The sequence below is a fragment of the Andrena cerasifolii genome, chromosome 4, assembly GCF_050908995.1.
Source record: "Andrena cerasifolii isolate SP2316 chromosome 4, iyAndCera1_principal, whole genome shotgun sequence".
Classification (NCBI taxonomy): Eukaryota; Metazoa; Arthropoda; class Insecta; order Hymenoptera; family Andrenidae; genus Andrena; species Andrena cerasifolii.
Window position 1 is genome coordinate 2,391,370 of NC_135121.1, and position 27,980 is coordinate 2,419,349.

The 27,980-nt window shown below is 40.7% G+C and overlaps 1 protein-coding gene and 1 pseudogene across 2 annotated transcripts; both read left to right on the top strand.

Moving 5' to 3' along the window:
• The first annotated feature begins 465 nt into the window (after positions 1-465).
• Dbo (Kelch-like protein diablo) lies at positions 466-27,980 on the top strand. 2 transcript variants are annotated; one of them, XM_076810381.1, is made up of 6 exons: positions 466-829; positions 24,708-25,083; positions 25,165-25,480; positions 25,565-26,262; positions 26,366-26,708; positions 26,808-27,980. In XM_076810381.1, the coding sequence occupies exons 2-6, from the start codon at positions 24,770-24,772 to the stop codon at positions 26,997-26,999; spliced, it is 1,863 nt and encodes a 620-aa protein (XP_076666496.1). In that variant the 5' UTR covers positions 466-829; positions 24,708-24,769; the 3' UTR covers positions 27,000-27,980. The 2 variants fall into 2 exon arrangements, with proteins under 2 accessions (XP_076666496.1, XP_076666497.1); XM_076810382.1 differs by lacking the exon at positions 466-829 and adding an exon at positions 1,743-1,849.
• Positions 14,313-15,842, top strand: LOC143368044 (uncharacterized; annotated as a pseudogene).

The window sequence follows — 27,980 nt, forward strand, 5'->3', positions numbered from 1 at the left end:
AATAAATCTTATATCTTTTAGACAAATAGCTTGATACATTAAGTAAAACGACATATAGGTTCGAAAAAAAAAATGATTCGCTTAATCATGTAAAAACACCGGGACTATGTCATAAAATAAGATAATAAGGCTAAAATAGCTCCGACGACCTGTCAATTTCGCTATCTTTCGTGTATAGAGGAGGGGGGAATTAGCTTACAGACGCGACCGCGTCTGTTGATAGAGATAAGTATCCTTACTCTTACTTCATGGCTAATACTAGAGTCGGCTGTGGTGTGATTTTTGAACTAAGGAGGGTAGTATTCTTTTAAAATGTGCCCGCCGATTTGTGACTTCCGCTATAGGACAAAATGGTGGACACTACCTAGGGGATGACTAACAAAACTAAAGTCGCCATCTGTACATAAGAAGGATAAACATAACTGCAATTCCAACGAGTTTGATAATTCTAAGAAAAGAGTGTCTCCATCTAGTAGATGCGAGTGGAAAGTAAAGGTGGATTGACACAATTGGCACAAAGTGAGCGTAGGCCCTGCGGATTTGGTTGAGAAACGATCGAATTGGTATTTGATGTATTGTGTATCAGAGAAAATCTCAAAATGAATGTGCTCTTGTGATATTTTTTGCGAAAATTTGGCCTGTTGCAAGCCAAAGGTTAATCGGTTCTGAAATACATCATGCTATGATTTTAACCATACCCGACGGAACGAAGCTGAAGCACGTATAAGGATTTTGTTTATTGCTCGCCAGTTGGAAAAGTATCCGAACTCTGTAGAATTTCACAAACATTGCCAGTCGTACGTTGTAAATCTTCGTATCCAACAATACAGTGAGTGTCAATGATGTTTATACCATAGTATTTAGTTTCTATATATTGTCCACATCTTCGAAAATACTTTCACATGTTTGAATGCAAACCTGAATATACACATGCAGAAAAAAATTTATTAGAAACCGTATGTTTGCAGTCACTTATCTTTGTGCTATATGTGTATTTATTTGAATAAAAACTTGCATTACTATTAACGAGATTTCGTACTCAAAAGTTCCACTTATTTGTGTCTCTAAACTGCAAATTTTTCTGTTTGTATACAGCTGCAATTTTAAGTACAAGCAGTGTATGTATATTGATATTAAAATCTTTTATTGATGTTTTGACAATATTTATAGCATATGCCAAGCACAGGGTTGCCAGATCTTCGGCATTCAGCCGGAATCTCAGCTTTTGAACTGTTGTCTCCTGCCTCAGGCAGGCACAATACACATCTCCGGCAGAATAGAGAATATTAGCGAATTCGGCAGGCACGCACTTGTACTGGTGTAGCATGCCATAAAAAAAAAACTATTAAAATCTGTAACAAATTCTAATAAATATTCATAATATTTTTTTTATTATTATTACTCCTTTATAAGAAGTCATTATAATGAATTTTAGATGTCTGCTTTCTTATTGGCCCTTTTTTTCTCTTCCCCCCTCCCCCCCCATGCCCGATTGCAATCCTCAACGAAATTAAAATCTCTGGCAAAAGATTAGGCCTGATCTGGCAACCCTGGCTGCGCATCATATGTAGCGATTTCTTTCATCAATAAGTGTAGGTTTAATTTAAATAATATAATTTAATCTACCTAATGAATAGCAGTTTACATTTAACTTTGCTGGTATGGTAATATAGACGATGTTTCAGATTTATACGTAAAAACTTAAGCTGGCAAATGAAACCACGGAAACGAATAAAAAATAGTCTTAATGAAACAGTTTAGAGTATCAACAATTCCAGAACTTAAAAGAAGGAACTTTAGGCACGGATATTTAAGGGGGAAAGACACTGTAACGGTCTGAAAAGTAAAGGTATCTTTATAGTTAATGTATACCTATTGAAGAGTAAAAATTTTTTTCAGGCAAATTCATGAATACGCTTCTAATACACTCCTTGTCGAAGTGTGCGTTGCTTACCTCTGGCGTTGACAGTGATGAAGCCATTCGGTCAATATAAATTCAAAACGACAAAAATATTTAGAAACTAGAAACCTAGATCTGCTACAGCAGGCCCGTCCAACTTTTACTCTTGCCTTGGAAGGGCAGCCACGGGTGGTTGCGAGCAAAGGCAAGAGCGACGGTTGTGCCCCACCACTGGGACCTTTCGCTCTTAAGGGGCGCGAAGGGCCTGGCTCGGGGCCTTCCAGAGCAAAGAGCAACTCGCGGTTGCTCGTGTGAGCAAATCCCTGGACAGGCCTGTGCTACAGCATTACCGGAAACGGATTCATGAATTTCGCTGAAATGTTTTTTAGCTTTTAATATGTACATATTAACTAAACTAATTGTAAGCAATACATTGATTTACTTGCATTGTTTGTTTGAAAAAAATTCCAGAAAATACCCTTACTTTTCAGCCCGTTACGGTGTTGCCCACCCCCCCCTTAAAGCAGATGCTTCTAAAATCTTATACTATAAAACAGAAAGTGTATCGTATGTTTGGGTTTGTCTGTCGCCTAAAAACTTTCGAACTGTAAACTCTGAGGTCACGAAATGTACCTCCTCACATTATTCTTGGTTAATGCAGATAAATGTGACTATTTTCACAAAAAACTAAAAAAAAAATTGTTTTCTTTTATAAAATCAGAATCTAATTTTCAGGCAAAGCCGTGTAATAAAGCTAGTGTCTTAATATATAAAGGAGAAAGCTTCTATATGTTTGTGTGTTTGTCAGTCACCTAAAAACTTTTGAACAATAAATTCTGCGATCGCGAAATGTGCATCAGCTCATTATGCCTGACTAATCTAGATGAATGTAGCTATTTTCAAAATAAAAAAAAACCCTGAATCTAAATTTCGGGCGAAGCCGAGTAGCAAAGCTAGTATTATATACATATGTTCAACAGTTTGACAATGGGTGTCAAATAGATTAACTATGTTCTGCATAGCCTCAAACGAAAAAAGTCAAAGAGATTGAGATCAATTGATTAAAACTATATAGAACTACCAACCCCATAAAATGAAAGGTTTCGGATGTTTTTCTTTAAATATATTAACAGCATACCGGTATAAATGTAGGAATTTATGATAACTTTTAATAAGATCGAACAACGATTATATTTCTCTATTTGATTCCTTTCAAATGTTTTAATTATTAATTATCTGTCTAATGTATACCTACATATACCAAGACCCATCTGACGGATTATTAAACTGAGTTACAAAATGAGTTTTAGGCTAAAAAATATATTGATCAAATTGTTGTGATATATACAGTTAGCCACGAAAGTATTCGAACGCTCCCTATTAAAACTGTAAACAATAAAACTATACATGTTGTAACTACTATAAGACGCAAGTATCGAGTGTCTACATATATCAAATTTTAAATGAATCGGATAATATTTGTAGAAGTTATGAAACATTTATTGCAAAGATGTATCGAAACAGGGTCACAAAAGTATTCGAAGGGCATTAATTATATGCACCTGATTTTATATTATTACCTTTTATTTATATTATTATTTTATATATTACCTTTTGCTCCAATTACACTTTTGAGACGTCGCATACTGTGCACTAGTTCTTCAGTTATTTTAGATTCGATAGAAATCCATACTTCTAAAATCTTTTGTTTTAGTACGTCTTTCAAAGTGGTATTGTAATTTATTGAACTCCTCTCGATTTCTGCCTACAAATATTCGATGTCGTTAATATCCAGACTTTATGGGGGTGTATGTAACCCATGTGGTGTATTATACATTATACAATAACCATTCTTGCATAATTCCAGCTGTATGTTTGTGGTCATTGTCTTCCTGGAAATATACTTTTAATATATTTTTAATATATTTGGTTCGGATGGAGGTTGTTATGTCTGGAGAAAACCGAACTCAGAAATTAATACTAAAAATGCACGCCCTACCGTAAAGTACTATGGTGGTTCTGAGATGTTGTGGGGTTTGCAAACAGCACTGGAAATCTCGTTTTTATAGATGGCATTTTAGATAAACATACATTTTTAAATATTTTAAAAAACAATTTAGAAGAAAGTGCTATCAAATTGGGGTTATTGGAAATTTTTTATTTCCAGCAAGACAATGGCCGCAAACATGCGGCTGGAATTATACAAGAATGGTTATTGTATAATGTATAATACACCACGTGGGTTACATACACCCCCATAAAGTCTGGATATCAACTACATCGAATATTTGTAGGCGGAAATCGACAGGAGATTAAAAAATTACAATACCACTTTGAAAGATGTACTAAAACAAAAGATTTTAGAAGTATGGATTTCTATCGAATCTAAAATAACTGAAAAACTAGTGCAGAGTATGCGAAAACGTCTGAAAAGCATAATTGGAGCCAAAGATAATATATAAAATAATAATATAAATATAAGGTAATAATTTAAAATAAGGTGCGTATAATTAATGCCGTTCAAATACTTTTGTGACCCTGTTTCGTTTCATTTTTGCAATAAATGTTTCATAACTTTTCCAAATATTATCTAATTCGTTTCAAATTTGATGTATATAATCTTGATACTTGTGTCTTATAGTAGTTACAACATTACTGTTACAACTTAAGTCTAACATGTATAGTAGGGCAGAGCGATACTATATACGCGAAAATTTAAATTTGAATTTTCAGTTGGCCTGGGTGTGGGATAGTTGCCTTTTGATTAACCAAACACTTAGGGTATAATTTACAGAAAAATGGGGGCAGAGAGATGCATATAAGGGAAGTCGTCAAGAAAGCAAAAATATCAAAGGCGTAGATATGGGGAATAGGACAAAGAATGTTCAAGAACAATTTTGAGAGAAGAATGAGAATATTCAGAAGCATAGTGAAAAGTATTTTGCTGTACGCGTTAGAAATTTGGGGATGGAGGGAAGCAGAAAAAGTAGAGAAAATACAGGAGAAATACATAAGGTGAACTTTAGGTTTAGACTTCAATACACCAGCATATTTACTTTTGGAGGAAACAAAAATGGACAAAGTAAGCATAGAAGCGGGAAAAAGAGCAATAAAATATGAGGAGAAAACGAAACGTCTAAATAAGAATAAAATAGTACAAGAATATTGGAGGAAAATAGACGCGAAGCAAGAAGAGAAAAAGTCGAAATGGGAGGAAATGAGAGACGCATACTATAGGCAAAAAATGAGGGATATTCAAGAAATGGAAATAGAAAGAAGGAGGGGGAGAGAGTTTGATGAGGAATTAGCGCAAAGAGACAGGGCAGAGCAGGTTCAATGGCAATACCACAGAATACTAGGAGGCAGATATAACACACATTATACAGAAATTAGGGATAACCAGAGAGCAAATTACCTAGACCGAAATTACAGAGACAGAGATCAAAGCATGATCGCAAGGTTCAGATGTGGGAACGAAGAGTGGGGAAGGAAGAAAAGAGACATACAGTATGCAGACTATGTAATGGGGCTAGAGAGACGCTGGGTCACATGTTACAAGACTGTAAGGAGCTGAAAAGAGAAAATTGTACGATCAGAGGGATACTAAAGGGAGAAGAAGAAGGAGCGGAGTGGATGCGTATGGTTCTGGAAAAGGGGAGAAGAAAAGAAGAACAAGATGAAGGAAGGAATCAAAACGAAAGCACAATCTTCAGTTGACGGTCCTAGAAACACTTACACACATAACACATGTAACCCCATTTTGAGACCGAAAGGCAAAAATAAACCTATTTACTACTATAATCATTTTTAGGAGAAAAAGGAAGCTGCAGACATGAATATTTTTCCAAATTTTTTTTAGAGTTGTGTTTGGTTAATCAAAAGGCCAACTGAAAGTTCAAATTTAAATTTTCTGCTCCGTCCTAATATATAGTTTTATTGTTTACAGTTTTAATAGTGAGTGTTCGAATACTTTCCTGACTCACTGTATGTATATAAAATTGTTATTGAAAAATGTATTCTTGTTCTTATACTGTAAAATGGTACAATAAATGATGTATCATACTTTCTTCCGAAATGTCGAAACAAGTGATATTATTGCATGATAATATGAAATCACACATTTACCATGTAAATTTTACTTGTAATCCGTGCAGTGGTAATAGTACGTGCAGTGAGTGACTAATCAAATTGAAATTTATATTTAGTATATCTTATCAATATAATTACCTTATAAATAAATACAGATAAATACAAATTTAAAACACTAAATGCTGTGTTTTACATTTATAATTTTAATAAAATAAATCTACATGTAAAAGCACATTTTTCAAATACTCGTCAAACTAACGAGTGCGGTTGAACTAGGTATATATCCAACCCTCCTAGTTTTAGTGTTAATGAGGCTGTGCGATAAGTTTATTTGGCACTATCCATCTTACATTGAAATCTTACCAGTAAAACTGTGAAAAAGATACAAAAATTTCTAGATCACCTCTAAGTGGTTGACATACTGAACCGTTTAATATAATCATTCTGGAGTCATACAAAAAACGTACCCTACAAAATGAAATCCAGAATATTTTAAGAATGTTTAGTTTATAGGCTTACGTTTATTATGACTGTTGTTTCACGCGCTCTGTTAGTCTGCGAATTTGTTATCTATAATTCTGAAACATCCTCTTTGGTATGTTAATAATTTCATGCATTAAATGAGAAACATAGCAATTGCCATTATTATTACTTTATGCGCTAAATTTTGTGTCATTTTGAACAGAACAGATGTGATGCAATTGATTTACAGTTTTGGAATATTTAGCCTCAAAATCAAGTCAAAATATTTAAAAATAGACTTATATTTTGTAATTTTTATACCTACCGGCACAGACAAACATAGTGACATCTTTTTATCGTAGCTTGTAAATAATAAGGATGCAAAAATTATCTAGGCTCATTACACTGTCCAACAAAATTGAACTTTTTTTCTGTTCTGCAACATTCAATAGCCGTTTCTTACAGATTTTTGTGCGCTGAAACCAAATCCGCAAACCGTTTGTCGCCATCACCCTCAGTTTTTGAGAAATTCGATTTTGAAGAAAAAAATGTAAATATTCAAGTTTGGACATCTTTTGAGTTCAAACAGTAATAGTTATTCGGTTGTTTGTTCCGCCAAATTATTCTATGAACCCTCGCAAACACAACGATATAAGTTATTATTGAATTATAAACATTTAAATAAGTTTAAATAACGGTCAAAAGGAATAACCCGAAATGCATTCATTTTTGCAGATACCTTTCTATATATTTTAAACATTAAGGTTCTAGGAGAAAATCTGACTACTCCACGCGATGCAGCAGACATTTTTTCTTCGGAAACCATCAACAGAAGTGGTAAAACACCCTTTGTTTTCACTACAGAAACGAAAGAGTTTGGCAAAACGTGCGACACGGACAGTGGTAGTCGCGCTCGTTACCGCGATTCTGTAACGCTGAGCGGCAGTGGCTCGCGTGCCGCCGGTGACTACCACTGTCGACGCCGCACGTTTTGCCAAACTATTTCGCTTCTGTATTGAAAACAAAACGTGACTTACCACATCTGTTGATGCATTCCAAAGGAAAAATATCTGCCGCATCGCGTGGAGCAATAAGATTTTCTCCTAGACCCTTAGTTTTGGAAATAAATTTAAAGATATCTGCAAAAGTGGGTGTATTTCAGGTGTTCTTTCCCCTTTGATCGTTGTTTAAACATATTTAAATGTTCATAATGCATCAATAACTTATATCGTTGTATTCGGGAGGGTATAGAGAATAATTTGACACATCAAGCAATCGAATAACTATTACCGTTTCGACACAAAAGATGTTCAAAGTTGAATATTTGCAGTTTCTTTTCAAAATCGAATTTCTTAAAAACTGAGGTTGGTGGCGACAAACGGTTTGCGGATTTGTTGTCAGCGCACAAAAATCTATAAGAAACGGCTATTGAATCTTACAGACCAAAATGGCTGTTGGACAGTGTTATACAGGGTGTCCCACTAAGGAGTGGACAGCGCGATATCTCTTAAAGTATTGTCGATAAAAATATAAAAAAAATAGGGATTTGCATGGTTCGAGGGGGCCCATTTATTAGCGCGAACGAATTTTGTTTTCGATTATTATTTTAAAAGATACGATGGTCAAGTTCGGTTTTTCAAATGGAACTATTTTTTTTGAAGACCTGAGTTGATAGTGCGTTCCAAGACAAATTCAATAAGCTTTAATGTATACACTTTATTTCCACGGGTTTTTAAGATATTGCGCTTGCAAATTTACTGATTTTCACTGCAAGAAACCCCTCTGGAATGGCAAAAACCGGGGGCGGTCTTACTGGCGCCACGGGTGGCACTGCCTGTTGAAATGGATACTTACCTGCCAAAGGTCTACGCCAGAAATGGCAGGCCCAAAGGCTGGACAATTCTTTTCCGTCAGAAATGCTACTTAGGTAGGTACATCTGCGGTATTTATTTCGCACTTGCTTCTACGCTCGGATGGCCGGTTCTTTTGGGAGGGATGCAAGTTGGATTGGTTAGGTTAGGAGGAGTGAAAGTTGCTAGACTAAATTTCAACCATAGGGAGCAGATTGTATCAGAACCAATCGGATTTGCATCCCTCACAAAAGAACCGGCCATCCGAGCGTAGAAGCAAGTGCGAAATAAATACCGCAGATGTACCTACCTAAGTAGCATTTCTGACGGAAAAGAATTGTCCAGCCTTTGGGCCTGCCATTTCTGGCGTAGACCTTTGGCAGGTAAGTATCCATTTCAACAGGCAGTGCCACCCGTGGCGCCAGTAAGACCGCCCCCGGTTTTTGCCATTCCAGAGGGGTTTCTTGCAGTGAAAATCAGTAAATTTGCAAGCGCAATATCTTAAAAACCAGTGGAAATAAAGTGTATACATTAAAGCTTATTGAATTTGTCTTGGAACGCACTATGAACTCAGGTCTTCAAAAAAAATAGTTCCATTTGAAAAACCGAACTTGACCATCGTATCTTTTAAAATAATAATCGAAAACAAAATTCGTTCGCGCTAATAAATGGGCCCCCTCGAACCATGCAATTCCCTATTTTTTTTATATTTTTATCGACAATACTTTAAGAGATATCGCGCTGTCCATTCCTTAGTGGGACACCCTGTAGATATGTCGAATAACTTCTTTAAAGCTTCGTTATAAAACTCCTCTTTCTTCGTTTCATCGCGTAATTTCTTCATACTTTTGTACTTATTATAATATAGTATTAATGTCGAGACAACTTGTTGATGAGTTACGATGGGAATAGATACTATTTCCCACAATTTTTCGACGTCAACAGATATTATTTCACAAACCTCCTTGATAGATGGGTCTTTTCTATTATTTATACACAACAAATCGTTTCTTACCCACAAATAATATTTTATAATATCATAATACGTCGGCAACACTTTGCCTTTTAATTTTTGCGGTGCACCAAACACAGGGCAACAAATATCTTTACATGTTTTAGGCATTTTTTGTTGTAAGTTGGGAACGAAAACAATTATGCGAAGTGATTTTTAACAATATGCGCGTCAAGTGCAAACCAAATTAGGACTACTAAGGTCGAGATCAGATACATTGTCCGTTCCGAATGTGTCTTGCGAACAGCGATCGAGGGGAAACTGCCCCCCCCCCCCCAGTGAGCCTTCATGGCATGCGTGAGAGAGAGAGAGAGCGAAAACATTAAGAAATGGAGGAGGCTCACTGGAGGGGGCCAGTTGCCACTCGATCGCTGTTCGCGGGACAAGTTCGGACCGGACGTGTATCTGATCTTGACCTTGAGTCAGTAGAACTAATAATCAACAATTGCTAGAGCGAGACAGGACACTAAGGAAAGCGCGGAATACTTGATTTGGAAAAAATCTATAAGTCTCTATGAGTTTTTTTTTAATTTACCATGCGCCACCTGAAGATGATGTAATAACTTATTAATTTTTGGTATGAATAATGCTTTAGTATAGGATAAAAAATTAAACATACATGTATACAGGCCGTAGATCCCAAGACATGAAAACACACTGACGCCAGTCAAAGTGTTAGTGTAGTCATCTAGCGGATTTTCTCAATCTTTGTCTAATTTTTTGAAATATGTAATCATTTAGGATACGCGGGTATCCAAGATTATGGGCTCGGGACGGATTTAGGCATGGATGCTAGGGAATAGTCTACCGTAGAGGAGGGCAACACGCCACGCATGCGCGTGATGTGGTCCGTCAAACTAATCGACTGTCCATTCGACAGAGGGTGGTTGACCGCCGACATCAGATGCGTGCATTGCATCTCCTCGCAAAATGTCTCGAACAACTGCGAGGTGAATTGTGTCCCGTGATCCGAGACCAAGATGTCTGGGGGCCCATATCTGGCGAATGTCTCGCGGCAGAGGTCCACCGTGCGACTCGCCGAAATTGTCGAAGTGATGGCGACGTCCAGGAACCTCGAGAATGTGTCCACGAAGATCAATATGTATTGACCATCGATGGGTCCGGCGTAATCGATGTGGACCCTCTCCACGGGTCTCGACGGAGCAGACCAGGGCTCGAGGGGCACTTTCCTCGGCAACTTCTGCACGATAGCACAAGCGTCACATTGACGCACCATGTGCTCGATGTCCTCCAGCATCTTCGGCCAATAGACGAACTCTCGGACGAGTTGCTTCGTCCTCCTAATGCCGGGGTGCCCCCTGTGCAGGGCAGTGAGGATTGCGGGTTGCATCTTCTTCGGGATGACAACTCTGTCACTCAGGAGGAGCGTGCCGTCGACTACACTCAAGTCTTCGGAGCGCTGCTTGAAAGGCTTCAAAGACTCCTGGTGCGGCGCGCGGTCCCAAGCATTGTTCCGAATTGCCTTAACCACCAAGCTGACCAAAGGATCCTCGGTGGTGGCAGTCTTCAAGCTGCCGCAAAGCTCCCTCCCGAAATGATCAAGAGCCAGATTCCTAATCTGTAGCAACTTGGACTCCACCACGCGGATGCTGGCCACTTGCAGTTCCTCCGCGTTGTCTCGACGGAACCTCTCAATCAGACGTGACAAGCCGTCTGCCTGGCCGAACCCTTTCGTTGAAATGTACTCGATACGAAAGTCGTATCCGAGGAGCCTCAAGGCCCATCGCTTTAGACCAGCCGCTGTAGTCGGTTTGAGACCCTTCGTGTTTTCCGTTTGTAATAACGCCACAAGGGGCTTGTGGTCTGTTTGAAGAATGAATTTCCTCCCCCAGACGAATTTGTGGAATCGTTCCACTGCCGAAACCAGAGTGAGGGCCTCCTTCTCCAGCTGGGAGTAATTCCGCTGAGCGTCCGTGAGGCTCTGCGACATGTGGTATACCGCTCGCTCGCCGCCGTTCGGAGTTCGCTGGAGGAGTACCGCACCGATGCCGGTGGAGCACGCATTGGCCGTCACCACGAGAGTTTTGGTGGGGTGTAAAATCCATAGTGCTCCAAAAGGAGTGGACTCAGCATTACCTTTTTGAACTGGTCTACGGCCCGGTCCTGCTTCGATGTTCAGTCCCAGGAGCAGCCTTTCCTGGTGAGTTCTTCCAGAGGTTGCTTGAGTTGATGAAGGTGTGGGATAAACTTACCGTAATGGTTTATCATACCGAGAAGGCTCTGTACCTCCGAAACGTTCGTCGGTTTCGGCATGTTTGCCACGGCAAGTGTAGCCTGAGGGTCCGTAGAAATACCTTTGGCATTAATTATAAACCCAAGATACTTAATTTCCTCAAGGCCAAAGACACACTTTTCCGCGCTGAGCCTCCAGCCCCTCTGCTCGAGTCGCCTGAGAATACCTAGGAGGCGCTGGTCCTGCTCCTCTCTATTGGAGCCAATGATCACCACATCGTCGATGTAGGCGTGTACACCCTGTAGACCTGAGAGTGTGTGGTCCATTGGCCTGCTGGAAGATCGCAGGAGCCGTCTTGATGCCGAATGGAAGACGCTTCAACCGAAATAGCCCCTTGGGGGTACCTATCGTTGTAATCTCCCTACTGCCCACCTCGATCTCTATCTGGAAAAAGGTATCGCTCAGGTCCAGAACGCTAAAACACGAACTTCCGTTCAATTTAGCAAAAATGTTCTCCATACTGGGCAGAGGGTGACGGTTGTCAACCAGGGCGCGATTCACCCCAGAGGAAAAGTCCGCGCAGAGTCGGATCATGCACTTGCCACCCGCAGATGTGAGATGCTTTTTGACGATCACTATTGGCGACGTCCACGCCGAAGACTCGACACGCTCGATGATTCCGCCCACCTCGAGACGGCGCAGCTCTTCTTCCAATGGCTGCTCCATGGCGAACGCGACCTGCCGGCACGGAATCTGCACGGGCCTCACGTTGTCCTCAAGGTCGAATGTGGCCTTGAAGCCGAGGTACGTCCCCAACCTTTCCGCGAACCGACCGGGAAACTCCACCTGCATCTTCGCCAAATAGGCGAGCGAAGATGACGAAGCCCTCCCATCGTCCACGCACGCGCGCGGCCGGTGGGAATGGTCGCCCGTCCGAAGCAACGATCTCCGCACTCGGCTTGTCGGAGTTCGCCGAACTGGCCTGTTGGAGTCCCAAAATACACGCGGGCTCCCGCGTTTCACTTAGCAGCGCGGGCCACAAATCGAGAGTGTCTATCGCGTTCAGTCCCAGCAAGTTGACACCGTCTCGATTTGCTACGTCGATGTCGATTTCCCCCTCGCGACCGACCGCATGTATATGGCCGCGAAATCTACCGATCAGGCTGAGCCTGCCGCCACCGGTATGCTCAACAGCCTCGCCCGCCTCGAGTTTCGGCGATCCGAGCCGACGCCATTCGTCTTTACCGATGACGGTAATATCGGATCCCGTGTCGAATTGGAGACGTAGACTCCTTCCGTCGATAACGATCGACACGTATCGACGGCGACGTCTGCCGGTCGCGGAAATCGTTTGGGTAACGATACTAGCGTTCTTACCGACGATTCCCGATTCTCTCGCGCCGGCGCGACACACGGAAGCGATGTGGCCCTTTTTGTCACATTTGTGGCACACGACCTCGCGGAATTTGCACGTAGCCCGAACATGTGCACCACCACATCGGAAACACTTACCGTCCGGCTTCGCATGCGGTTTATCGTTTTGCGCGGGCTTCCGTGGCACATTTTTTTTTAATGTTAGTTTTCACAACACTACAGCTAGATGACTGAGGAGCTCTTACCGGATCCTCTAGAGTCTTTAGGCCTGCGGAGACGTTCAAGTGAGCCTCGAGCTCGGCGACAACGTCCTTTATGGTGGCGTTAGGATTTTTTTCGACCACTCGCAGGGCTAATTTCTTCAACGCCTCGTTGCCCTTCGAGTAACAGAGCGACTGCAGCAGCAACACGATTCGCAGACCATCGTCTGACAGATTCGCTCGATCGAATTCTGCCGCGTAGCGATTTATTCGATTAATGTGCTCAGTGATGGGCGAAGATTTGTCGTACCGAAAGTTAAGAATTTCGATACGCCGACGTGTGATCGGTACCCTGTCGTGGAAGAGCTCCTTCAACGTCTCGATGAGCTGCTTCTGGGGCATCTTCAGAGGATCCGTCGGCGCCACGTGGTCCACTAACCTGTCGTATTCCGTTTGTCCCAATTTGTCCAGCACGAGACGCGTCTGCATTTCAGGTGGTAGGGACGCCACCACGTCGACGACGGTATACTCGTGGCGGAGGAGCCATTTTTTAAATGGCTTGATCTCATCGCCGGATCCGTACGCATACTTTTCCACCCGGGCACTCAACTGGTTATACAGGTCGAATTCTGTAGCTCGCTGTGTCTCGTGTGGATTAGAAGCGGATTGCGCCTGGTTCTGCTGCAACTGCAGTTGAAGAAGGCCATTGATGGCCGCCGTGAGGGCCTTGATTTGTTCCGCGGTATTCGCCATTCTCACAAGCCATGGGCTTGATTTTTTTCTCTGAAAATACTATCCGCAGCGCCAGTTGTTATGTCCGACGTGACTCGGGAATGGATGGGAGATGAACGAATACTCGAAACTCTGTGCTGTACATTTCACACTTATAATATAACACTAAAGATACAAAACTATCGGAGGTGCGTGGCAACACACATGCCGTGTTCGTAGCCGTCTTCTACTCTCGTCCCTTACGCCCTCTGCCGGGACGCGGAGTCCCAACAATATCCGGCATATTATTGTTGAAAAATACGCTTCATGCACATTGCTGAACGCGCTTTCAAGTGCATAATAAAGTGGCGATAATAAAAATATATAGTTCTATTTAAAAAATTACTTTGATATTGAAATCTCTGTAAATAATAACTTAAACGCAAATCCAAATATTCTATTAAGTTACGCCCATCAAATCAAACAACTTTCACATCAAACAATGTTTTGTCATCAAACAATGAACGCAACTATTGGTTATCGTTTCATCGATTTTGTGACTGTTTTTGCAGCAATGTCTGAATTTCTAGTGTGCAAAGTGTGTAAATCTCCCGTAAAGTTTCAAGAAGCAAGTATTCGAGGACTGGGTTTCAAAATTGCTATTCTTTGTGGACAATGCTCACCGAAATATATAAACTCGTGTCCCGTCATAAATAATCATGCATATGATATAAATCGTCGTATAGTGTTTGTTATGCGATTGCTCGGTGTTGGTGTAAATGGAATTAAAAAATTCTATTCATTCATGTGTCTACCACATCCAGTATTCCAGTCATTTTATGACAAAATCGTTTCGACTATGCTATCGCAGCCGTACGAGAGAAATCAATGAAGAACGCAGCTGTTAAAGAGGAAGAATTGTCATTACAGAAGGGACTTACAGAAGGGATAGTAGTTTCAGGCGACGGTACGTGGAAGAAGAGGGGATTCTCGTCTTTATTAGGTGTTGCGTCATTGATAGGATGGTGCACCGGGAAAGTCATTGATGTTAATGTAAAGTCGAAAATATGTAATCAATGCAGTTACTGGAAAGAAAAAGAAGTAACGGCAGAATACGAAGAATGGGCTGCGACACACGAAGATAGCTGTCAAAAAAAAAATCACGAGGGATCGGCGGGAAAAATGGAGGTTGACGCAATTATTGAAATGTTTCAACGATCAGACGAACTCCATAGTTTGAAATATAGTCACTACATAGGAAACGGAGACAGTAAAACATATAAAGGTATTTTAGATTCGAAGCCATATGAAAAGTTGGACGTTAAGAAAAAAGAATGTATCGACCACGTTCAAAAAAGGATGGGAACGCGACTTCGGAATTTAAAAAAAAATGTATGAGGTGTTGGTGGCAGAGGCAAGCTAACTGGATAATTAATGGACGATCTATCACTATATTTTGGTCTAGCAATACGCAGGAATCATGATTCAATTGTAAACACGAAGAAAGAAATATGGGCCACGCTTTATCATAAGATTTCTACGGAGGACAATCCGTAGCACGATAGATGTCCAGATGGCGAAACTTCCTGGTGCTCATGGAAACAGGCTAAAGCTCGCAACGAACTCGACCATTATCAACACAAACCAGCAATGAAAGATGAAGTTTTCAATGCTGTTGAACCCATTTATGAAGAATTGAGCCGCGATGAACTATTATCTCGGTGCTTGGGTGGGTTTACGCAGAACAGCAACGAGTGCTTCAATTCTGTTCTGTGGGCTTGTTGACATTGCTGCTGATATTGCAGTATGTAATTTTAACGATGGGTTACACAGCATTATGGACATTATGCAAACTTTGAACCTGCCTATAAGTCAAAGGTGCTATACTTTTTGTGTACAAGCCGATAATTATCGCATTCAGAGAGCGGAGGATTCGATGACTGAAACTGCTCGAGATGCTAGAAGAAGTGGTATTTCTGCTCGCAAGCTTATCAATGAAGAGGATATAGATGCTGAAGGAGTATTGTATGGTGCAGGCATTGCAGATTGACGGTTAGTTGAAAATATTTATTAGTTATATCTGTATAAAACTTTAAACGCGTTTTTCTCGAAACGATGTTTTTCAAATCGGCATGTCAGATTACTCTTACAATTTTCATCGGATTGACTTAAAACTTTGCACAATTCTTCTCCGTTGTATAATCTAATGATGTACTTAGGACTAGGGCGTTGTAGGTAGCGTTGTTATTTTTTTTTTTTTGGTGCACAATTCTATAAACTATTTTACCTTAAAAAATTGACCTTTTTGTTAAAATGACCGCCATTTTCTTAAAAATCGAAATTTCGTAAAACCCCTACGTACAGCATTAAAAAATATTGTTGTTAATAGGAACATTCTTTGTTTTTTTTTCTCGGAGCCACGTACAGAGCGGAATTTGACACGCCGCCTAACGGCGTTCCTTCAAAGGAATGTATTTTGGCGCCACCTACAAGAGATTATTTTTTACTCTTTCAGTTTAAAAAAATGTGTAATTACAGATTAAAGTAACAATAATAAATGACTAAACCCGATTTTGTTTCTGCGCATTCTTTGTATGCAAAAAAAAAATAATGAAAAACGCCTCCAAAATCGCAGTCAAAAGTGGTATCCTGCTTTAATACATTGTATTTTATCCCATATTCTTACTAATACTTATAATTTTCATTATTTCTAACATTTTTATAATACTTATTCCTTTAATATTTGTTTGGATCATAATTTATATACAAAACATGTACTTACAAGAGGTTCGCGTGATGATACGCAATGGATCTACATTATCGACGGTCGGTAACGCTAGGTTTTAGTCCGTGTGGAACGTTACAAGGGGCTTCTAGACGGTCAATATTATTGTGCAATATGTTGCACAATATTTATGTGCAGGTACACGGATATTAGGATCCGTAAATTTTTATAGGCTATACTTCCGAAAACCGGTCAAACCCGATTGGGCTGAAATTTTGCAAATAGCTTCATTTTGCATAAAAATAACGTTTGCGAGAAGGATTTTTGGCGACTCGAAAATTTTTTTTTTACCATTTCAATGTCATTCTCTATCTTACCGACAGAGCGGAGAATCGGATTCAACAGTTATTCAGTGCATTCTCCTTATTAATCTCCTAAAATCTATAAAACAGAGATCAACTTAGAAAGAGATATCAGCTTGATACTGGGTATTAGTATTGGTTTTGGGTTAGTTTGGGGCGGGGGGCGCGCGCCCGCTCGCGGGCGCGTAAAGCATGGTAGCGAACCGATGTGAGTTTACACGGGGCCAAGCTTCAATGCATTCTCCTTATTAAATTTGACTCAAATTTTGCGTACAGGATTTTTTAAACACATGTACGAATCGAAGGTCCTGGATCAGGATGAGAAGGCGCTGTTTTATTTTTTATCACACCTATCTTGTGGGTGTTGACAGTCGCGGTCGCTGGGCCCGTGACTCGTGCGCCTGTTCCAGAGATAGAAACAATGTTGCGAGAATAATAAAGAGAATGTTTGAATAACTGTTGTATCCTATTCTCGACTCTGTCGGTAAGGTAGGGAACGGCATTGAAATGGTAAAAAAAAAATTCGAGTCGCCAAAAATCCTTCTCGCAAACGTTATTTTTATGCAAAATGAAGCTATTTGCAAAATTTCAGCCCAATCGGGTTTGACCGGTTTTCGGAAGTTTCGCCTTTTTATACACATGTACACGTGTATTTCAATACCCATGTACCCGTATATTAAGAAGTACACGGATTAGAACACGGATATTTTTACTACACGCGTACACGTGTATCTTCAACACACGTTCTACGCCGGGATCTCTAATACTTATCGTAGCAGTATAATTGTTGCTATTTACAATAATAATGATCATGTTATTGCTTGCTTTAATGTCTAAAATACATAATAGACCATAAATAACGTATGCAAGTGATATATAGGAGTAAAGAGTACATTTGCGTTGAAAAACACATTTTTTTCAGACTTTTCGACGATGCGCGACGTGCATTCGCGTGCGCGCGTGGCAGAAAAAACCCGTCATAGCGCGCATACGATCGCTTTCGACGCACGGGTCGTCGTAAAAGTCGACCCATCCAAGTGCTCTAATCTGCTCGAAAATCCGAGAAACTCGTAACTTTGACCCGTGCGCGGCGCGCAGTTGCACCAGTGGGAACGTGTTTCTGCAAAAATTCGGCCTCGCGCGTCGAAGAAAACGTGGGCGGCGCGTCGTTGCACTAGTGGGACCCCGCCTTAAGACGATAGAGGAGGAGTTTTTGATGGTAGCAGTATTTATTAAGTAAGTTAAGTGTAACGTATATTCTATGTGTACTATGATACAGTGTGTGGTGTGCACGCGCCAGAACCAGTGAGGAATCCCACATCAAGCGGACCTCTGCCAACCTGCACGCGGACTGTCACATTGGTACTCCTGACACGCCTGGCCTAAGAACACGTGTAGAGTCATGGACCTGAAGGACAGTGCATAAGCTAGGCTTATGGACGCGGGGGTTGAAGCGAATGACGGAAGGGGAATCGACCTCTTCCAGCCATTTTTTGAGGGACGACTGGTGGTGCCATCTGTGCCATACCGTGGAAAATTTCTTCTGGCAAAATATTTTAAATTGTATTATTCGTGCGTTGAATGCCGTGGAAGTCACTGGTGACAGGCAGTGTTCTTCAAAATACAGCTCGGCATTTTCGGGGTCGATTACCACCTAAATACTAATAATTCATTTACATTTCTATACTAATTTTTAACCATCAAATACAATACTTTTACTATTTTACTAGAAAATTTAATATTGCTTACGTAATTTTGAAAGTATCCCAAATAATAAGACAATTATATAAATACACTACACGCATGCGAGTTACTTTGCACTACTTTTACACTGTTTTGCACCATTTTCAACCGTTTTGCACAATGACGTCACAACGATATACCAATGAAGGACGCTATTTCTAAAACTTATACTCGGCTGTAGAGGACACCACTAGTCGTCTCTCACATCGCAGCCCTTTCCGTCTTTCGCTGTAACCCCCCGGAACTAGGCACTGTCCTTCAGGTCCATGTGTAGAGTTCTCGTTCACTTGTTTGTTATTTTCTAGTGACTACCCTAAGCTACTCCAAACAGTTCCTCAATGGGCCCGCTACTGTAAGGGGTCCGTATTTTTTCAATTACTGTGTCATCTTGAACAGTTCACAACGGGCGGTCTTTTGTGCTACGGCTTCATCTGCGTGCGTGTAGCTACGCCCATTTCCACAAACATCTCGGATGTTTAAACCTTTATAACAGCTAAACTATATGAGATACAACAAAATGTTTTCAGACCCTTTTACTCTACTGATGGTCTCCAATGTATATGCAAAATTATGGAATCCTGCGACTATTAGTTTAGCGTATAGACATGTTAACTTTGAGGCATTATTACTGTAAAATGGAGACAGATCGGACACTATGTCATAGGACCTTTTATGTTTCATTGAACCTCCCCTACCACCCCTTAAAATATCGCTACGTATATCGTTTACACCCTGAATAGTTTTAGATCCTCGATACACGTAAAGATATCACTTTCGATTCGAAGGAATATGTTAAAACGGTAAAAAGTAATTTAATACACAAGTACGATATTAACCAAAATAATTCCAATATACAGCCGAGTAACAGTAACAATATTTTAACAGTGGGTGCATATATGGGTATAAATGAAAATGTATGGACAAATTTTGAAGAGAAAGTACAAAATATTACATCGAATACTGATTACAATTTTGCATCAATGAAAAACGAATCGAAAATTTAGATATTTCTTAACGATATAATTATGAGAAAAATATATGTGTGTGTTATATTTATATTTATAATATATAATTTACAATATACACCTCTACTAATTTTGGTTTTTTGCGAACAATTATTTCTTCCCGCGTCGCCCCATGTGCTTGTACTCCTGCTAACCGAATTTTGCTGTGCGTCCCCTCCTTTGCAATATGCAACACAATTTCTTCCTACATTAATATTTGCGATACCCATAATTCGCATATTAGTTGACACACCTGTTATACAGGGTGTTCGACTACTGCTGGGAGAAAATTTAAGGAGTGATTCTAGACACCAGAATGAGACGAAAATCAAGAGTACCGATATTGCGGTTGAAGCCCTGTTTGTTAGTTATAAGCGTTTAAAGGTATGCCTAAAAGCAGGCAATCCGCGTGCAGCGGTGCACGCGGGATAACTCAGGCGAGGGATCGAGCAGGGGTAGTCAATGTTACTGTCGAACGGGATCACTTACCTCAGAAAAGCTGCGGCGAATTTGATCTCTTCATCTTTAAGATTTCATCCAGAATTAACACATGTGATGCACTTTTTACTCACATCTTCTGAAAATGGGATGTGGTGTCCAAATATTCGTCCCGTAATTTTGAGGATAACTGTAAATCAGAATCTTCTTGAACTTGTAGCAAGTATTCAATATGTTTTGAACTGACTGTATTACATGGCAAGTTGTATAATTGTACGTATTTTTCGGGAATACTTATGCTAAGATTATTTAGCACACCTTCTTTCAAATTTTTAAATGCTTGTGAGGCACCATGAAAAAAATACAAATGTGTGCTATAAATTGGATGTGGACACTTATTCTGTGGTATAGAAAATCTACCCGCATTGATATGAAACGATCGCCACATGGCTTGATTGGCAGCACCCATATCGGAAACAATACCGCGAACCACTAATCCAATCTCGTGTGCTTTTTTTTATATAGTTTAATAAAAGTGGTTTAAACTTTGTACCATCTGTACTTCTACCAGTATAATAAAAATAGATGGTTTGTGTCCATCTTTGGGATATACCTGCCAACATGAATACAAGAACATGTGTCGCTATTTGCGGACTATCGTGGCCTGGCAATGTAACATTGCCTATTAATGAGCCACTTGAATTATCAAATATAACGCATTTGCCGGCATTTCACTGCGGAGTATATATTTGGTATACCCGTCTCTAAGGGCGGTATTATCTATCAGTCGTTGCTTAAGACTAAGAAGATCGTCTTAAGCATGCGGCATCCTCTACTAATCTAGTAGATTAGTAAAGGTTGCCGGATGCTTAAGACCATCTTAGTCTTAAGCAGTGACTGATGATAATACCGCCCTAAGATGACTGAATGAATAGCTATCATTAATTCTTTTATATTTGGAAGAACTGTCTTTAAAAGTTTAAATAATTATTTTGAGCCTCCCTGGCATTCAATTGACTTAGCAATCTGCTAAGTAAAATATTAAAAATGTTATAATACCCGTCTAAATACATGGTTTTCCAACTTTTCTTTCTTCTATAAAATATAGTAAGAATCAGATGTTTCAAGTCGGTCTTATAAACATGTTCTGTATATTATTTACGCTTAAGACTTTCGGACTGTTTTTAAATCTATACTATTATATAAAATTGCCTACTATATCCGCATTAAACTATGGTTTTGCGGTCAGATCCTGACATCAGGATCTGCTTGATTTCTGCCGCCAATCTGCGGTCGGTTTTTGTCAGCAAGATCCGATCGAAATCTGATATCAATCTGCGGTCAGATCCTGATGTCAGGCCCTGACCACAAAACCATAGTTAAATGCGGACATAGTAGGTCCCGAATCTGACGTCAGGATCTCTTCGAATCTGCTGGCATACTGCGGTCAGATTGTTTACTGGGTCTCTTCTTTGAGGGTCTTTGGGGAAATGTTCATTTTAGCCTCATTCTGCGAACTATTCTTACACCCTTTGGCAAAACACTGAGGCATCTGAAATAGTGTTTCAAATTTAAATGCTGATTCTAAATGTCCTGCATGAGAGCTTCAAAAAAATTTTAATAAACGGCAAATATAAATCAGCATAAAATAAAATCTAATAAACACGTACAGTTTTAATTATCAAGATGTAGCTAAAAATTTAATTTCATTTTAAAATTATACTATAACTTATTGTTAAGCTTTGCAAAATAATTATATTTACTTTTGAGGTTAGTTTTTACTCCGTTTTAACAGCCTTATAACAGGTTATTTAACTACTATTAATAATAACTAACATATTACCAATATGGTACACGGTATTAGAATAATAATAGTCCATATTTACCTTGATTTTCTTATTTCGTAATACTTCCTTATTTCGTTTACTAAGTTATTGCACTTAGTACCACTTAAGGTCGTGTTCAGATATATTGACCGGTGAGCGCGCGAGGAGAAATTAGCCACCACCACTTGACGATCGTGGATTGGCAGTTGGAGTTGCTGAGCCCCCGAAGGGTATGTTGGGGTAACGGGAACGCTGCTCGGCTCCGCCTGAACGAAGCCGTGTGGCTGTTATTTATTCTTAGCGTAGTAGTTGTGTGCGTTACGAGATGAAGCTATCGAGAAAGAATCAATGTTCTGACCAATAAAGCTCCTGAATTTTTTCGGCGCTAACGCACACCTATTCTGATGTATGTATTTCTACGCTAAGAACTCGGTTTGGCCTACACGTTAGGAGCTTGGCGCTATCCCCACCACTTGTAACTCGCTCTTGTTCTGCGAAGGCGAGAGCGAGATGGAACGAGAAAGTGGTGGGGATGCTTCGCTGTGTGTTACGTAGCTCATGGGTACCGAATCCCCACCGCGCGACAAGCAGGTCTAGCCCGAGAGAGAGTGAGGACGTAGAGAAAAGGAGCACCAAGGCAGGCGAGCGGTGTGGTGGGAGAATACTCCTCACGTAACTCACCGGCCAATATATCTGAACACGATCATAGTACAACTCTGAAAACCAATTTGAGAATGTGTAAATATATATTTATACTGATCTATACATAAGAGGTGCCGGAAGACCTGGAAATGGCGGCACCACTCAGCTGTGAGGAACAGATTGGCCACACTGTCCCTCGACCCACTGTAGGTTTGCCTACACGTTAGGAGTTTGACGTTATTCCCACCACGTCTAGCTCACTCTTGGTCTGCGAAGGCGAGTGCGAGATGGAATGAAAGCGAATCAGAAAACGTTGAGAAAAGGATTTTGTTATGCAGAAAGCAACTAACCAACAAATACATAGTAATTAGGTCCAATTCTACATATTTCAGAGGGATGAGGAAGAAGCGTTGTTTTGACGGAGTGTATTACTTTTCACGGCCGGTAAGGCATGCTGTGACCTTCCCAGCGTAACTAGGAAAAAATATTTTCACCGTATTCAGGAATAAAAATGAAAATACCTACTGGGAAATATGTGTCTCGAAAACGCATAGGCACTTCTTTATACTCACTAAGATAAATACAAACAAAAATTAAAATCTTTTTAAGCAAAACATACTATAAATTGAAAGGCTATGATAAAAAATTTCCTAGAATTGTTCAATTACGCCTGTAAAACTCGAGATTTTTCTCATTGTGACTCTGCAGCCAGACACCTTACCAAAATAAAACTTATTCAGCATGTCACTACGTTGCTTATTCTCATGATTGTCAATCAAAGATAGTATTATATAGTTAGATTAACTAACAAAGAATAAAGCAACGCACATATGTGGCATATATTGTTTCACAGATGATCACTCAAATGCACTGGGACATATGTGTCCCAACAGGGCCAAAAGGGTTAACCCTCTGCCTCGTTGCGTGGGGTTACCCGGCTATGCGGGTTACTTTATGACAGCGCTGTCCAACTTGTCTCCTGAAAGGCAAAAGCCGTCCCCACCATCGTCCGCCGTTGCCATGGCACAAAATCGGCGTCGCGCATGGAGTCTGAGCTTCCTTGTCTGCGGAACTGGTCACAGTCTCCTTTTTAGCGTCGCGAGGTTCCATTGACGACAAGTCACGCTGCTCGAAAGGAAGCTTGGAAAGGGAAGTAGGCGCGTGACGGGCCTCTATGCTGAACAGCGCTGCCTTATGATATTCACAAGGGAACACCGGGAATTTTTATTCGCCGATTAACCGGCTTTAGACGGACAGTTTTCTCGCAGTTTTGAAGCATACATCCCAGGCTTGCAATGCAAAACTGTACGTGTAAGGCCCGATCCACACAATCAGTCCGATCACGCTCCGCTCTCCATCAAAATCACATCCCTGAGCGTCCACACGCGCCCGGTTTGATAGTATGGACGCTCAGGGATGTGATTTTGATGGAGAGCGGAGCGTGACCAAACCGATATTGTGGTTCGGGTCTTCCACGTACAGTTTTGCAGAACACGCCTGGAGTGTACGCTCCAAAATTGTGACAAAAACTGTCCGTCTAAAGACGGCTAATGGGAACCCTACCTGATGTAACGTTGAAGGCGATCGCGTCGCTTCGATTCAAGCAACGTTCGTCAGAGACCTTTATGACATCCTAGTATACGGACATTGATGCGTCTCATCGGGAGAAGTGTGATTGTACTAATAAACTATTGTTCACCTCAAGTAAGGAAACTGCTCATTCATTCATCGATCTTTGCGGGGGTATCCAAAGAACGTGCGCGCGAACCTCAACAGGAAAAATTATAAAGTCGCGGTGAAGTCGAACCGCGCCCGCGACAATTGTATTCTCGATCTATTTATCTAATAGCAAATTGTCCTCGTAACACAATGCTTTACGGCAATTTCTTGTGAAAGACTGAGTTCGGAAAAATTTAGTAAATGTGCGATCCCACGGCGCGTGGCTCAGTGAGTTTTGCGCCGTGGGAATGATCAGCTTGGGCTAGCCGCGTCGTCGAAATGCCCATGCCTTGCCGACTTGCGTTCGCTGAACAGATTCGACGAGCTTACGAGCCTCGCCGAGCCACGCGGCATGAGATCGCACTTTAACGTAGAAAACCTTAACATAGAAACCAGTTGGTACACTAAAGTTTGGAGATCGTACAAATAAATAAAAGATGAATGTTTTGATTACAGGAATTGGAGAAGATTGGGGGCCTAGTACAAGCACTTTCGAGAGCCGTCGTGGTGGTTGGTGAATGGTGTTGCAGATAGAGTCGAGGTGGGGTTGGGCGTCACCCCCGTCGCGCCCCCAGCAAGGGGGATCTAGGGGCGCCTCGGGGAGAGCGACCGGGGGCGCCCCATCCTCGCAGAGGATGGGTGAAATGGTCGTAGAACGCGCACCTTCCCCAGCTCGCCTTAGCCACACCTCAGAGAAGCACCCCCGTGCTACTCTTACAGAACTGAACGTGCTTCGTCGCCATCGAGAACTCTGCGATGTCGTACTTAATGTGGGTTCTAAAAAGATATTTGCACATCGTGTTATTCTATCGGCGTGTAGTCCGTACTTCAGGTAAAACATTTTGTGTGTAATGGGGAAACAAATAATTCAATCTAATTACTCAATTTTCACGAAGATTATATACTTACGCAGAGCAATGTTTACTGGGGAGTTGGCGGAATCTCGACAAACTGAAGTCACAATACGTGACATAGATGAAATGGCAATGGAATTATTAATAGATTTCTGTTATACTTCTCACATCATCGTGGAAGAAGCAAATGTTCAAACTCTCCTTCCAGCAGCGTGCCTTCTCCAGCTAGCAGAAATTCAAGATATATGTTGCGAGTTTCTTAAACGTCAACTAGATCCTTCTAATTGTCTAGGTATACGAGCGTTTGCAGATACTCATTCTTGTCGTGAACTGTTACGAATCGCGGATAAGTTCACACAACATAATTTTCAAGAAGTAGGTTTCTAAATTCTTTCAAAGTTTGTTTTGGCCGGTTATCACATTCTATCTTAAGTAATATTTCCTTTTTTTTCGAAATAGGTAATGGAAAGTGAGGAATTTCTGTTATTACCTGTTGTCCAATTAGTAGACATTATTTCTTCGGACGAATTAAACATACGAACAGAAGAGCAAGTATTTAGCGCGGTTATGAATTGGGTTAAATTCAATGTCACCGAGAGAAGACAAAATTTGGCACAAGTTCTTCAACATGTACGATTACCCCTTCTTAGTCCAAAATTTCTAGTTGGAACTGTAGGATCCGATCTGCTGGTTCGGTCCGATGACGCGTGTCGAGACTTGGTTGATGAAGCAAAAAATTATTTGCTGCTGCCGCAAGAGAGACCTCTAATGCAAGGACCTAGAACACGATCTAGGAAACCCACTAGACGTGGCGAAGTATTATTTGCTGTTGGAGGTTGGTGTTCTGGCGATGCTATCGCTAGCGTAGAGAGATTCGATCCTAATACCGCAGATTGGAAAATGGTTGCTCCGATGAGTAAACGAAGATGCGGTGTCGGAGTAACCGTACTGAACGACTTGCTATACGCAGTAGGCGGTCATGACGGGCAAAGCTATTTAAATAGCATCGAACGATATGATCCACAAACGAATCAATGGTCCTGCGATGTGGCTCCCACTACCTCTTGTAGAACCAGTGTAGGTGTCGCCGTATTGGATGGTTTTCTTTATGCGGTAGGTGGGCAAGATGGTGTTCAATGTTTAAACCACGTTGAAAGGTAAATTATTATGTTTCTATCAAATTTTAGTTTGTTAGTCTTCGTCAATTGTTGTGAGTTTCATTCGGTGAATAAATTATAGCAAGAAACTTATTCTATACAGGTATGATCCTAAGGAAAATAAATGGTCCAAAGTATCGCCGATGACTACTAGAAGACTTGGCGTGGCTGTTGCTGTGTTAGGCGGTTATTTATATGCCATCGGCGGGTCTGATGGGCAATCGCCTTTAAACACGGTAGAAAGATATGATCCAAGACAAAACAAGTGGTCTCAAGTATCCCCTATGGCTACGAGACGTAAACATCTAGGCTGTGCAGTATTTAATAATCTAATTTATGCCGTTGGAGGACGAGATGACTGTATGGAACTCTCGAGCGCAGAACGGTATAATCCTCATACAAATTCTTGGAGTCCTATAGTTGCTATGACATCAAGAAGAAGCGGAGTAAGTTGTATTTTTCTGTATCTATCGAGAACTACTTTCTTTTACGTTTTATACTGTGCTGTTGTTGCGTGTATAATTAATTCTTCTTCTGTATTACAGGTTGGTTTAGCTGTAGTAAATGGTTTGCTATACGCCGTCGGTGGATTTGATGGAACTGCCTATTTAAAAACAATCGAGGTTTACGATTCAGAACAAAATCAATGGAAACTGTGTGGCTGTATGAATTTTAGAAGACTTGGGGGAGGTGTGGGAGTAATGCGGGCCCCACAAACCGAGAATTACATTTGGTAGCTCAGGCCCCCCTCTTCAGCCCAAATGGCTGAAACTCCATTAACTCCTCTCACACCAATAACTCCTGTTACACCTGTAACTCCCCCTGCTCCTGTATCGATTCCTGTTATAACTAATACCCGAAAACGCTACCGCCGATCAATGAGCATTATATAAATAATATAGTATCCTCTCTCGCTATGTGCTCGGGGCTGGCGGCGAGCGCTTAGCGCGTAACGAAGACAATTCCGAGGCGCCTATGGCGCGACTAAGAGAGAGGGGAGGAGAGCGAACCCTCAGCGACATAACGACGGCAGCCGCTTGCCCGAATACTCCGAGAAATAGTGGGGATAGCGACGAGCGTTTAGCGCAGGGGCCAAGGCGAGTCCATAGCGAGATGATACTGTATATACATTTGATAAGACTTTGCCTTTCTAAAGATAAAGTCGTTTCTATTAAAAAACTGTTCTACATGTTTTTAACTTATCATTCACTTTAAACATTGGTCATTTTCATTTACATGAGAAACACTTGTGTTGTATTAGAAATAGATGTATATTTTTCTGTTCATGTAGGAAATTTGTTCTTCGGCAATACTGCGGCAGATTGATCATTTTTTACATCATCTTATTTTGTAAGTTATTTCCCTTATATTATTTATATACATATACTTTCATGCATTACAAGATATGAAGTATAGTCGTTTTAGACTTAAGTATTATATCATTGTAATTTTTTGATAAAACAATCGTGTATATTGTGAACGTTTAAGTAATATATGTATGTTTAAATGAAGAAATAGAAAGGCAAAATCTTTTTCCGAAAATATCCTTAACGTAATGTTCATTTTGATGAGGTGCTCACGCTTGAACTTTTCAGTGACTTAGAAAAACAAACTTTTATAGTCTGCATTAACATTAGAAATTCGTTATGGAAGGCTGCCGGCGCGGTCACTGATGCAATAATAAAAATTGTACCAAGTAAATTGTTTTTGTTTCAGTA

Excerpts from the sequence above, each read along its gene's own strand:
- Dbo (XM_076810381.1), top strand. The coding sequence starts at position 24,770 with ATGGTGTTGCAGATAGAGTCGAGGTGGGGTTGGGCGTCACCCCCGTCG. Across the intron at positions 25,481-25,564 it reads CACAACATAATTTTCAAGAA|GTAATGGAAAGTGAGGAATT; the intron begins GTAGGTTTCTAA and ends TTTTCGAAATAG. Across the intron at positions 26,709-26,807 it reads TGACATCAAGAAGAAGCGGA|GTTGGTTTAGCTGTAGTAAA; the intron begins GTAAGTTGTATT and ends TCTGTATTACAG.